A 13491-nucleotide genomic window follows, 5' to 3' on the forward strand; every position below is an offset into this window, starting at 1 on the left:
GGCTATTCACCAAAGTATGTAATGTCAGCAGGATTTTGAAAATCAGTATTTCTGTCCTCAAAGCAATCAGCAAGCTTGCTGATGCCTTCAGTATTTCAATTAGTGTTCCTTACCTAGAATATCTTTTATTCTGTTACTTGTAAAACATGCCTGTACTGCATCAAATATTGATGGCAAAATAAGGACTCCAGAAGGTAAAGTAAGTGATAAAGGAACTGAAGGGATTTAACCTGTTGCATTTGTCATATGCTTATATTTGATAAAAGGAAAGAAGAAAAATGAGAAGTGAAATTCTGCATCAAAAAAACTTGCTTCATCTAACGAAGCTAAGACTATGAAAGTCTGAAATCTTCAGATAGGAGCATTTTGAAATGTCTGTTTAAAAAAACTTAGGTTGCAGGAGTGTTGTTTAGATTTAAAGTCAGATGCACAGGAGACCTGGTGGAGAATCAGTCAAATTCTTCATATTTGTGCCTAAAATAATCTAGTATCTAATGTAAGTGCACTGTGAATGGGAATTGCTTGTGATTAACACTTTAGCTGGAAAGAACTGTTTACCATTATCAGTCTTCTGTCCCAGTTACTCTTGGACAATATTTGCTTAATCTCTGAGATGATGACCACTTTTAAAGTAAGTTTAATAGTGAAAGTCCATGGAAACTTAACTGTCAGAAAACATATCTCCAGGCATCTAACTCCTAAGCCAGGTGAATTTCTTCTAAGATTGCTAATATTGTTGCATTCCTGTTAAATTTTTATCTGCAACAAATTTGTCTCAAACATGTCGGTGAGTTCCTGAGTTAACTAGAGTCCAGATGAACAAGACGGAGGAAAGCATGAACGTATCTTTAAAATGCCTACTGTAGACTTTCTGGTAACTAAAATGGTGACAGCCTAAAGTCCAGTATGATAGGCTTTTTCAGGCCTAGAATCAACTGCTGTGTATTTCTGAAATCTTTGAAGGTTATCTCCTTCCTAAGAGATTAATTCTCTGTAAGAAGTCATAGAAGGCTGAAAAACAATAACTGTTATTCTGTGGCAATTTTATATTTAGAAAAAATGAGGCAGGACTCGACAGTTACAGGGAGCAATGAGGAAAAATAAGAAATGTTTCATTACTGAGATGGCTTTCTGTTTAAAAAACCAAACCAAACAAAAAAATTAACACTCCACTCCATCCTTTACTGCTAAGGGATTTAGAATGTGAGAGGGAAAAAAAAATCTGAGAACAGGCTGGTTAGAAGACAGATGGCATTCGTAGGGGTAAGCAATACATATATTTTCCATTTGGTTATCACCACGTACAAGAATTGTTTGTAGGACAATAAGCTGCTGGTGAAATAGTGATTTCTTTGTGTGTATATTCTGTTTATAGAGGATTGTTGAATACAAAATATGTCGTAACCCTAAAAAGCACATGATATATATTTTAATGCTTTTTGGTCGAAGTATAAAAACTGACTTTTCTGGGATATTAATAAAAACCACTTTTTTAGTGTTGAAAACAGGTACAGAACATCCTACAGCAAAAAAACCAACTCTCACCAGCATTAAGAATGGGGCATGTATTTGGAAAAAAAAAAGTTTTTTTGGAGAGAGACCATGGAAGCCATTCAGAGTTCTATTGGAGGTTATAGCTGATTACACACGGTGTCAGTTGGTGCTGCCTAGAAAATTCTTGCCAGGAAGTCCCCACTTGCTTTATATGCAGATACACAGGAAGATTGTTTAAATGATAAGAAGCATTGTGTTTATTGTTCATTAAGATAAAAAGTTGTCCATTTTTGGCATGTTTTATCACTCAACATGCTGTTTGGTTCTAGCAGATGGTGACAAAACAGTAAGTAGCTAGTAAAATTATATATTCTGTAGGGACTGTTAGGGCGAAAAAGTCTTTACAAAATAATTCTCATTGCTGTAGACTTATAAGTGAAATAACCATGTACGTGTGTGTGTGTACATTACTTTAACTGAATAAAACAGTAGCCCAGGATTAAAATAACAAACATGTCAGTGTGTTTGAATTTTTTCCCTCTTGTCAAAAGCATGATTGTGTTCAAGCTGAATGACATCATCATAATTAACTAAAAGTTGGATTTGGTCCACTGTATCTTTATCAGGTAATAGAAGTAAGGAGATATTACACTGGTGCAGCACTTGTCTTCCTGTTTTAAGAACACATTTAAATTTCTTCCATTTTGGACAAGTATGTATTATAGGCAACATGAATTTTATTGGCAAGAGGTAAACCCACTGCAGACTTCCCATCTTTATGAAAACATTCATCTAAAACTCAAGTGTAGTATTGGTGAAAAACTGAAAATATATGTGTCTCTTGCATAGGCCAAAATTTCTACTTGCCTACACTGATCTAAATTTCAGAGTCTTTTATTGGGTGCATCTCCTCTGTCTGCCTGCGAGTTACGAGTCAGACTGTTTAATTAGGATTAGCCTGAAGAATTTTAGGGTTCCTGATATTTTCAGATCTGCTTTATAATAAAATGTTTGGCACATGGTTTAGGGGACATGGTGGTGTTGGGTTAACGGTTGGACTTGGTGATCTTAAAGGTCCTTTCCAACCTTAATGATTCTGTGATTCTGTGAAAATTACTGGTGTATTCATTCCCTGAATTATCTGGTCAAGCTGTGCTAGGAAACATTTACTAACCATAACTTACTATACAGTTATGTGGGTTTGGGTATTTTTTTTTCCCCCTTTCAATGTTTTTGCTAACTTGTTTCTTCATTACAGTATTTAATACAGGAATATTTGCCTGTATTTGCATTAAGACAAGCTTCTCCTGTCCCTTTGATCATTCCCTTTATTACTGTTTTGAGGACATTACCTTCTGGGGTGAAACTAATCTTATGCTCACTGCATCATTACGTTTTGCAATTAAATTAGCTATTCTTTGCCATTTGTAATCATTAGCTGAACCCAAGAGTCCAACCAATCCACAAGGTCTGGGTAGATTCTGCTGAAAAGATGACAGTTAATATTTCTGTGTACAGACCTTACGTCAGATGTCACCAAATCACAAGAACTCTTCCCTGGGTAAATGCAGTCAGTTTGGAATGGCAGATGAGTGCAAAAGAAATGGAGATGTTAAGGCAAACAAAAAAATATTTATGTTTTACGTTTTCACAAAGGGGAGGAGTAGAGGTGGGGTTCTGATCATGTTTATCCACATGATTCATTAGAGTCCTTTTAAAGATTTCTTGTCCTTTCTGGATTCTTTGTAGCATTTAACGTATAGGTGATCTTAATTCAGAACAACAGAAAACATCTAGCAGTGGGATTCCAGGCAAGAAGGACTATCTTGTGGGGAAGATTTCACAGTCTGTCTGGATGAAAGCAATGTATGCAAATATAGGAGGATGTTAGGAAGAAGCGTGAGATGCTTTCTTGGCCAGATGGCTGCTGTTCCTCAAAGCAGGAAATGCATTGTGGACTTTATGGGACACTCTACAAAGTTCTCCACTAATTACTGCAACTAGAATAAACATAGATTAATTACAGGAGGCAAAAAACTGTCAGAAGAAAAGAGAAATTACTGGATCAGAAAGAGGATAGAAGACCACTTCTAAAAGAGTTGGTCTTAGGATCAGTTTTACGTAATGACCTGCTTAACGACAGCATAGAAGTAGGAGTGAAATCATGAAAATTGCTGATGACAGAAACTTGGAACACATCATCAGTATATAGGAGTAATAATATATTTCAGAGGACACTCTTGATGTTTAATTTTTGTAGTATAAAGCAGAAAACTTGTGTCTAAAGGAACAAAAATATTTTGTTGCTGTGAGGTAGAAACTCAGTACTTAAAAATATGTAGATTCTGTTACTTAGCTATTCTGAGAATGAGCTGCTAGTGTGATAAGGCAAATGATTGTAAGATGGTTCAAGAAAAAAGAACAGTTATGAAAGAACTACGGGGTATGGTTGCCTGCAACAGGAGGAATTTAACTCAATGAATTTAAAGTCCTCATTAATATTTCAGTTTCTGTCAACAAAAAGCCAGAACAACACTCATCCCTTCTTAATGTGGATCTCATAATAGTCTTTCAATGGCTTTGTTTCTGTGGTTATTACAAGGACATCTCCTTGAGGCTGTCTTGAGATCTCCACACAACCTCCAGCATGCACAGAATTGTGGCCAATTTCCAGTTCATGAGGGTATGGTTAAAAAGCAAAAAAATGTGTGTGATTTATCTCAGTGAGTTTAGTAATCACTGCCATGAGTTAACTTCTTTCAGTTGATACTCTCTAGAAATTCTATTTATCGACTTAATTGTTTAAGCTGTCTTCACTAAGGAGGCAGTCAAGACCAAATAAGCGTGTGCAGCATAAGCCTATGAATATTCCCTAAATGGAATAATGACTTCTTTAGTGGCTGTCTAGAATGCACTTGAACATCCATGAGATTTTTGTCTTACCATCTCTTGACTAAGATGTGAGAGTTCCTTAGTGTTCACTTTTCTGTGGTTTTTTTGTGATTTATTCTGTTTAAAACACAGCTGCTGCAGGGGTAAGAAAACTGAAGTTATTAAATAAATATTAAAAAAAAAAAGCATTCAGAAGTCAAAACACATTTTCTCCTTTAGCAAGTAAAAGTTTTCTGTTCTTTTATGTTTCAAATAATTTCTAAGTGTTAAAAAAAACAACTTAATATATGTACTTCAAACTGTAAAGGCCATTTTTGTCAAGAAAGGAAAACAAAGTCATTTCTTAAAAAAATACAGGGTATCAGTGTATTGATAAATATTTAGTAGATTGCTGCAGTTGTTAAGCCTTTTCATAGAAATTTGCATCTTTTGCTATCCCTATGTAATGACTGATAATCCCATTTTTTCAAATGAGAAAATTCTGAAACTAAGATGCTAATCTGTGTGCCTTTATTACTTTACCAAGTGGATTGATTTTAATGAACAGAAAGCTTCATCTTTTTAACATTTTTATGCTAGCCTGTATTTTCTTGTAAGAACATTGCTTGAGTGTCACTGGTAACCATTTATGCATACGAAGAAATGTAGCGTTTACTTTAGTTTGGTACTTTTTTTGGTTAACCAGACAGATGTATGTATTTCTAAATTAAACATATTAGAGCATTGGAAGATCCTCTGTCTTAGCAGATGTTTTCTAATGGTTTGTGTCAAAGTCTGTCTGAGGAAGAAAAACCGACGTTCCACATGCATAACACATTTATTAATTTTTAGTCATTATACCTTAGAAGTAGTTCATTCACTTAACAAAAAGCCAACCGAGTTGTGCACATACATACTTACTTATTAGGTGACGACAGTGTAGTGAGGGAACAGAACTACATGTTTCCAGGTACCATTTCATTCAAAAGTTTATGGAACTTCAGAACTGATCCTCTTGCACTGTTTTTCAGAATATGTTGTGAGAGAAGTACAGCACCCGCAGCGCAGAAGTTGATAAATTCTTCTTCATGCTGCTCAGTTCTAAGAGTGGTTACACTGGTCCATATCTGAGTCCATCCAGCCTCAGTATTCTTCTTGAAACAGTGGCCGTACATACTCCAAGGAAAATCTCAGTGAAGCAAATGTATTGGATATTTTGTCCGTAGCACTCAGACATTCTTGTATGCTTTTCAGTCCAAGGATTTTTCTGAGCCTCATTGGGTTTGTCTACTTAGTAACCCTCAATAGATGTTTCTTCCAAGTACATTACCTGTTTTGTTCTTGGACTTAAGTAAGCTTTATATATTCAAGTGTCTTTTGTCAAGGAGTCTATTAGGTGGAGGATCACTTTCTTGTTTGCTGTTGAGTTTGACTTTACAGGCTTCATTTGATGGTCCATAGTTCTTGTTTTGGAAGAGAGCATGAACAGTTGGTTCACTGTCTCGATGCTGCTTGTGATTTTTTTTTCTAGATAATTTCTGTACCTCCCTAGAGTTTAATATCTGTTGGGGTTTGTTTTTCAGGACGCTGCCTATTATTTTTCTTTCCAACCCTGTCCTTGGAAAGAAATTGGTCAAGAGAACAAAAATTTGAAGCAGAAAGAGGCATTTCAGTCCTTAACTGATGTTCTGATAAACATAAGTTGGAGTAATTGATGTTTTCATTTGAATACACACAAATCAGTCCTTCAAAGCTAGGATAGACTTTTTCATATTTCAGATACTTCACTTTTGTAAAAACCCTTCCTTCACTGAGGACAATAACTTACTCATCATACTGCGTTGCTTAATCTTTTTTCGGAACCTTTTAGTTTGATTTCATATCATTGCTGTCATGCAATGCTGGTATGTTATCATACCGCTGTTTTATTATTGTCTTATGTCACCAGCTTTAGGCACTGATCCACTTAAGCACTTGTGAACAATGTTAAAACCATCCATATTCTGATAAACATTTTACACTGTTCAAGATTTCATTTTGTCCAGTCTCTTTTTTTTAAAGTCAGCCTGTGATCCTTGCACAATGGTAGAACAATAGCTAGTTCTGTTGTCTAAAAGTAGACATTGGATCTTACTCACTTCCTTTTTTTTTTTCCCCTTATTGTAAGTCACATTTTGAGTTTATAAAATATTGCCATTAATTCTTTTCCTTGAGTATCCAGTGAGGCCCTCAGAGCTGTGTGCCTTAATCTTCTGGGCAGCACAAATCCAAATCCTATGTGAAAGTAGTGCCTAACATAAGCCTTAGTCATGTTTTCCTTTCCTTCTGTAGTCAACTTTTCTGCCTTTAAAGAAGTGGAAGGAAGAGTTCATGACAAAAAAGTAAATAAATACCAAAAAAAAGCAAGCTTGCAAACCTGTCTATATATTTAGGTATCAGATAAAGCTAGAGAGTTTTTTTTGAATCTGCATTTGAGATTCCAAACTACCAGCTTTGTTTCCTTTAAGCTCATTTCTTGGATCTCGAGGAAGCAGACTTTCAGATTTCCCTCTATTGTACCAGGATTCCTTCTTCCGTATTGAACATTTCCCTCCCGTACTTCTTAGCTGTCCTTTAAAACCATGCAGATCCTTTCTGGCTCATGCAAGACATGCAAAAGAACATGGAACAAAACCTTGTTCAGTAACTTCTGGGATTTCATTTTATTAACAGAAGTCTACCTTGAGTTGATTCGGAACTTGACTGTGTACGTAGTTGGACATCCATGCGAGGAAAGATGTCATTTAATTCCTGCAAATTGCAAATACTTAAGGATTGCTTGAGAAGGCAAGGATGACTTGGCCAATCTTACATGTATGTGATTTTTTTTTTTTCCCCTATGTATTTTTAAAAAATCGTGCAGGATGTGCATGTTGGCCTCCACTCTAAACTTTTGGCTGAAAACTAAAAAATGTTCATCTTTTTGTAATAGTTTAAGTCATAAAAGTTGAAATAAAGACTTAAAAAAACAATGGCTGGAGTGCTGGAGAAAGTATTATCTACTGATGACAAAGACCTTCTACGCTGAGTCATATTTTGGATATGTGATGCTTTTTGTCTCAAGGACAGATTTTGGAAATACCTCATAAGAGATACTCTTTTTGTTGATACTCTCTTACTGTCAGTGTTAGCATTTGCTTCTCTCCTCTTCCCCCAGTCTGAGCTTTTCTTGGCCAAGACTGCTTACTGAAGAAACTTAATTTTGAAATGACCCACTCGAGCTCTACATATTCTCTTCTGCCTGGAATCTAGTATGTGTCAAAAAATAAACACTGCAGTTTATTTTCCTGCATCCAATGTCCTTTGCAGTGTTTTTTTTCATATTAATAACCTGCAAGTTGTAGCAAGGCTTTTCAGACAGTATTTGTACTTGAGGAAGAATGGTACTAGCAGTGGTGTTTTGCATTTGCATATTGACGCATAAGCAATATATTACCTTGCATGCTGGGAATCCTGCATTCTTTCAAAAAAAAAAAAGGGAACAATTTTTGGAAGACAATGTATCTTAGGTAGCATAGACCTCAGTGATGGAAGAGTTGTAATTTCTAGATTGTTAATCTGAACGCTAAATAAATAAGTTATTCTTGGTGGAACTGCAATAGTAAAAAGTTAGCAAAATACAGAAATGAACATTGATATCAGATACAAATAGATTCAAGCAGTCTTGCTTATAAAAAGAGCGTATTTTTATGTTGACGTCAGTTAAAGTTTATGTAAGCAGTATGTATGTTTTAGTCTTTTTCATCCCTCAAGGTGTAATATTTCTGCTGAGAAATCTTTATATTTAATAGAATATTTTATGATGTGTTAGGATTTATGTAAAGGAGAAAAATGATCCAATGAGATCCAGCGTAGTAATCTGCTTTTGTGAAATCCCTCTTAATGGAAGACTTTGAAATATGAACATCATGTGCAAGATGACCAAATAACTCTGCTGTCGGCCTAGGTGCTTACATTTTGTATAAACTTTATAGTTGATTAAAATGCAAGTATTTTGGTTTTCCTCCCTGACCCCCTTTAGATATTAAACAATCAGTTTCAGTAAGTGATTAGAAGTAAAAGTAATTTGCAGTGTGTGCAGCTTCATTTTTTCCTCAGGTTCACATGGAATTGGAGGATAACTTGCTGTAGAACTTCAAAGAGAAAGTTGATTACTTTGTGCCTTCTTTTCATTAACTATGGAGGTGCAGAGCTGTCTGCTCAATGACATGCAAGTCTGGTTTTGGAACTGAAACCTTTAATTCTCACAGATTGAAGATTAGTGGTCTACTACCTGCTATTATTTTAATAGGCATGTGTGTGATGATATGGGCACCTGGGCCTTGAAATTTTTTTTAAATTTTATTTTTACAAGCTGCTATATGTTTATCAAAGAGTCTTTGACACTATAATTCTGTTCCTGCAGATAAAATTTGGTATTTTGATGTGGCAAAACAGTCTTGTAAGACTGTTCATGAAACTAAACGTGTATGTGTGTTTGAGGCAGCTACAAATTTGTGCAATGCACCCATGTTGTCTATCTGCTGTTTCAACAAATGATCTGAAACTGTTTATTTTAGTTCATAAAGTAGTACAGTACTTCTAATATTTCTGAATACATTATGCTTCATAAGCCTTTGTAAAAATTACTTCATGAGATACAAAATCAGCTCTAGCTTTTAATTTTTTTGGTTTTTTTAATCCTAGGATTTTGGTAGTCTGTTACACTTGGAACAATAGGCTATTGTGCAGTTTTTGTCTTCAGTGGAACTAATTTAATTTTAGCTTTACGTTTAAAATCATTGCCAGCTTTGTTTCGTTATTTTAGCTCTCTAGTTCTGCAGCCCTGGAAGGGAAAGGACAATTAAAATTTACTTCTGGAAGATGGAGTCCCCACCACAATTGTACACAGATTGCAACGGCCAATGATACCACTGTTCGAGGATGGGATACACGAAGCATGAGGTAATGAGAAATTGCAGTCTTGTTCTCTAAAAAAGCCAGTCTCCTTTGGAGGTGGATTTTTCATTGCTCTAACATATTTTTCTTTTAAAGATGAGAAATGTGGCAAAGCTATCACTTATAAAAGGAATTGTTGGACTTGCATAGCTGATATATTCACAATTTAGTAAAGGGGTTTCTCTGTTTTTTCCCCTCAGCTTCAATTCTAACTTGTATATTGAGTTTTACTGAACTACGTACTAGTCTCAAGATGATTTGTTCAATACATAGGCATTACTTGAATGAAGCTGTTCTGTAATTCAACCCGAAAATGATTTAATATCTGTCCTGACTATGTTATGAGCTGTCTTCATAGTATACTGTTTAAAGGTAACTTTAATCTCTGAAGGTAATTTACAGGATAAGTTCATTCTTCACTTTTCTGATTTTAACAAATAGTATACTGTACTATATTAATGATTGTAGCATGCTAGTTATATGAAACTACTGAATCTATCAAAATCATAACCAATTCAATTAAGGCTTTGAATACATCTACTAAGGTGTTTTCCCCCCTGCTCAGTCGTGAGTTTGATAAGCAAAGGAGTGATGTTGTGCACATCTGTTGCCATGACTACTAAAGCCTGTGCAAGCTTTTTTAAGATACGCTTTATCCCCTTAGCACATAGTAATTTATCACTAAACCGAGAAGACTGATGTCTTGTAATAACTTTTGTTGCCTTAAAGGAGGATGACTTTAAATTTAGTTCTATGGTTCCTGCCAGCTCACGGGTGTAGCAATAAATCCCAATGTTTGCCAGACTTGTGTGTTTTTGCCAAAAAGGTTTATTTAATTTAATAAACAAGGCTAAAAATACAAATATAACAATTAAGTCAATATCTGTACGCTTGTCATAAGGTTTGAAAGTCCTGTTCTTTGCCCTGTAAAAGGATATATAAAAATCTAACTTTATATATGTGTATACTTTCATTTGTGAAAACTCTTTTAAATGAAGCATACAAGAGATGAAAGGTAAAAGGAGAAAGTTTTTTTTTTTTTTAAATTGCTTTTCTGTGACATTTTTGTAATCATCCTAGTCTTAACAGATAGCATGCAGACCTTAAGATTAAAGCCTCTGTTTCTAAGTAGAAAATGTTAAATACTGTGAAGTCTGCTTGATGCTCTGTCTCATTAGAAAGAACATCTCTGTCTTGCATTAAGCCAATACTCTGAGTAACTTTTATGAAAAATAGATAGTCCAGATCCTCAATGAAAGAGTAGCTTGCTTAACAAAAGCAAACCCCACAATTCTAATTACTTTAAGTGAAGCTCAGATTAGATAGTCCTTGAACCAATTTACAAATACTAGGCTATGCCAAAGAAGTGTTTGCCATGTACTTGAAAAATATGTGCAAGAATAAGTCTCATCTGCAATTACACTATAATATGTCTAGAACGATGTGAATATTTGATAATGACTAGTTAGGCTAGAGGTAGGAGTTTAATGTCAGGGCATTATAAACTGTGGTAGTGTAAGAAGCAGAAAATGAGAGGGGAAAAAAAAACAAGGACAGAAAACTGCTATACCAGCAAAAAGTACATGAGCAGAGATACTAAAGAAGTAGCTAGAATAGCTACTTCTATGGAGTGCGATTATGATAGCTGTTAGATAGAGGGAGTGAATAATTTTGGACATAGCAAACAAAGAAGGGTGGGGCAGGAGAGGTTGGTGGGAAGACTCCTAGACTAGACTAGGAAGCAATCTTAATCAGAGAAGAGCTTGTGAAGCAGAGGAGACAGACACTAGGCTGAATGGGATTAGAGAGAATTGTATCAGAAAAATTCAGACTCTAAGAATAAATTTGAAAAAAATATGGCACAAAAATAATATGAGAAGGTGGAGAAAATGTTCATGTGGTCTGGCCTTAATCTTATGATGTAAATGGGAAATACAGTGTAGGATGATGGAGTGAAAGAAAAGAATATTCCTATTTGGGAAGGAAAGGGATCAAGCGGTCGAAATAATAGTTAAGTTGGGCTAAAGGTTTTCATGGTAAGCACTACTGAATGTACAGTGGACAGTGGTATTTCTTTTTAAGCCCTTACACACATCTCCATGAGCAATGCAAGAAGTGCAAGAAAGAAGTGAAAGGGTGCAGTAAAGGAGGAAAGAAGTATTTTATTTCTGCGAGCATGCTTGAGATTTAAAAATTTTCATATGAAGTTGTTTCAAGAAATTAAGAGGGAATGTTGAATTCAGATCCCAGAATATGTGGTAGAAAGGTATACTTGAGTGATATCCTTAATCTCTCATACTCTGAGCATAGTAGGAAAGTTGGATACCTAGGTGATATCCTCTATCCCAAGTGGCTGCCGTAGCTGTCAGGATAGGGCTCAGTATAGGCCTGGTATACTTTGAATCTCTCCTTATGGAACTACTTTGCTTTTTATTAGTAGTTAGATATTAACAGCAGGAGACTTCTCTATGTGGTGTTTAGAACATGTATAGAGCGCAGGAAATACAAAGTTTTGGTCAATCTGAAGAGAAACATTTTTCATTTAAAAATAGAAAAAAGCTCACAAAGTGTTGACAAGTTCTAGTGAAGTTTGTAGGAGACGGTCAAATCTAAGCAGAACGTCAGTAGATGGTGGCTTTGAGAATGGACATGGGAGCAGGTACAGCCTTTTCATAAAACCGGTAATGCAATAGCGGAAGCAAACAAAAAAACAACCCGAAGATTGAGGTGACGTACAAACTGATGGAATGTGATGTTTTGAATAAGGTTGCTAGATTGTTAGCAGTACTACAGATGTTTTCTAAAGTGATCCACATGCATGAGTATGAACATGTCTGAGTAGTTTAAGGGCCACAGGTAAACTGATTATAAATGCCAGAGCTCAAGAAGGTAAGTTCAAAATAGAGCAATAATAAAAAGCTGTTGTTCATATCTGTCGCCTCCCTTGCATCTCAGCTTTTCATACAGGGAGAACTAGATGTCATAAATACAGAATTGGTATAACTACTTAAGGGTGGAGAGACTCTTATCTGAAAATATTGTGGTTTAGTAGCAGACATTTCATAATAGTTGTTAGAGAGCTGTGCTAGAACCATCTGGAACTACTGTTTCCTTTTAGCTCCAGATGATCCTAATGCAAACAAGGAATGAGCAAAGCTTCAATGCAAGCTGAGAAATCTATACAAGTCACTGTTGTTAACAGCTGGGATTTCTCTAAATGGTGCACTAGCAATGGGAGCTCTAGGTCTGCGGGTGCTAAGGGGATTATGCAAGTTTCCAGGGAAACAGATTCCTGTCAGTGGAGTGCAGTTAGCTTTTTATAGACCGTTTAATTTTTTTAATGTGTTTTACAGACAGATATATTGTATAGAAAATGCACATGGACAGCTGGTACGAGACCTAGACTTTAATCCCAATAAACAGTACTACCTGGCTAGCTGTGGAGATGACTGCAAGGTGAAATTCTGGGACACAAGAAATGTCACTGAACCAGTGAAGACACTAGAGGAGCATTCCCACTGGTAGAACAAATTATCTGCATGCTGTTTTGTGGGAGGATGGCTTATGTAATTTATGCAACTAATTATTTTACTGTTTAGGAACAATGCAAACTAACTATGTTTGTGCTATTGTGAGTAATCATTTTTCTGCATGGAGGAAAGTTTTCAATATGTGACTGTTTCTTGTGTGATTGTAAGTTCAAAGTTTAGACGACGTTAGTCTAATTGGCAAGAAACTGTTGTTAACATTGTTGGGAGATAGGGTACACCTTTGAAAAGCACAACACAGAACTTGGCTTGTAGGGGCCAGCTGGGACATAGGTGTGCCTTCCCAAATTAAGCCTGATCTGCTGCACCTGATGTGCAGAAAAGCCCTTTTGGTTACAACGGTTGCGATCTGTCCTTCTGTTGTTGAATGATGGAAATGATGGAAATGCTCGGTAATTCAGACCTTTTTTTTTTTTTTTTTCCTGCTCTTTGCAGCTCTTAAGCCAGAATATGCAAGTGTCATTTTATTCTCTGAGGTAGTATTTCAAGCCCATATCCACTGCTTTGGCCTGTAGCTGGAGCAAGGAGAGAATCTTGTCTAACGTTTGCAGACTTCAGTGGTTAAGCAAAGATGAGCGGTTCATATTTTATAAAATTTGGG

At 35.8% G+C, this 13491-nt stretch overlaps 1 protein-coding gene across 1 annotated transcript in view; it reads left to right on the forward strand.

Annotated features, from left to right (window-relative positions):
• Positions 1-13491, forward strand: part of TSSC1 (tumor suppressing subtransferable candidate 1) — a 42692-nt gene that overhangs the window by 17493 nt on the left and 11708 nt on the right. Inside the window, exons 3-4 of the mRNA XM_010283648.1 lie at positions 9212-9348; positions 12696-12863. Coding sequence (XP_010281950.1) covers positions 9212-9348; positions 12696-12863 — 305 coding nt within the window. The remainder of the gene's footprint in view (positions 1-9211; positions 9349-12695; positions 12864-13491) is intronic.

This window comes from Phaethon lepturus, unplaced genomic scaffold (genome assembly GCF_000687285.1).
Source record: "Phaethon lepturus isolate BGI_N335 unplaced genomic scaffold, ASM68728v1 scaffold8023, whole genome shotgun sequence".
Lineage (NCBI taxonomy): Eukaryota > Metazoa > Chordata > Aves > Phaethontiformes > Phaethontidae > Phaethon > Phaethon lepturus.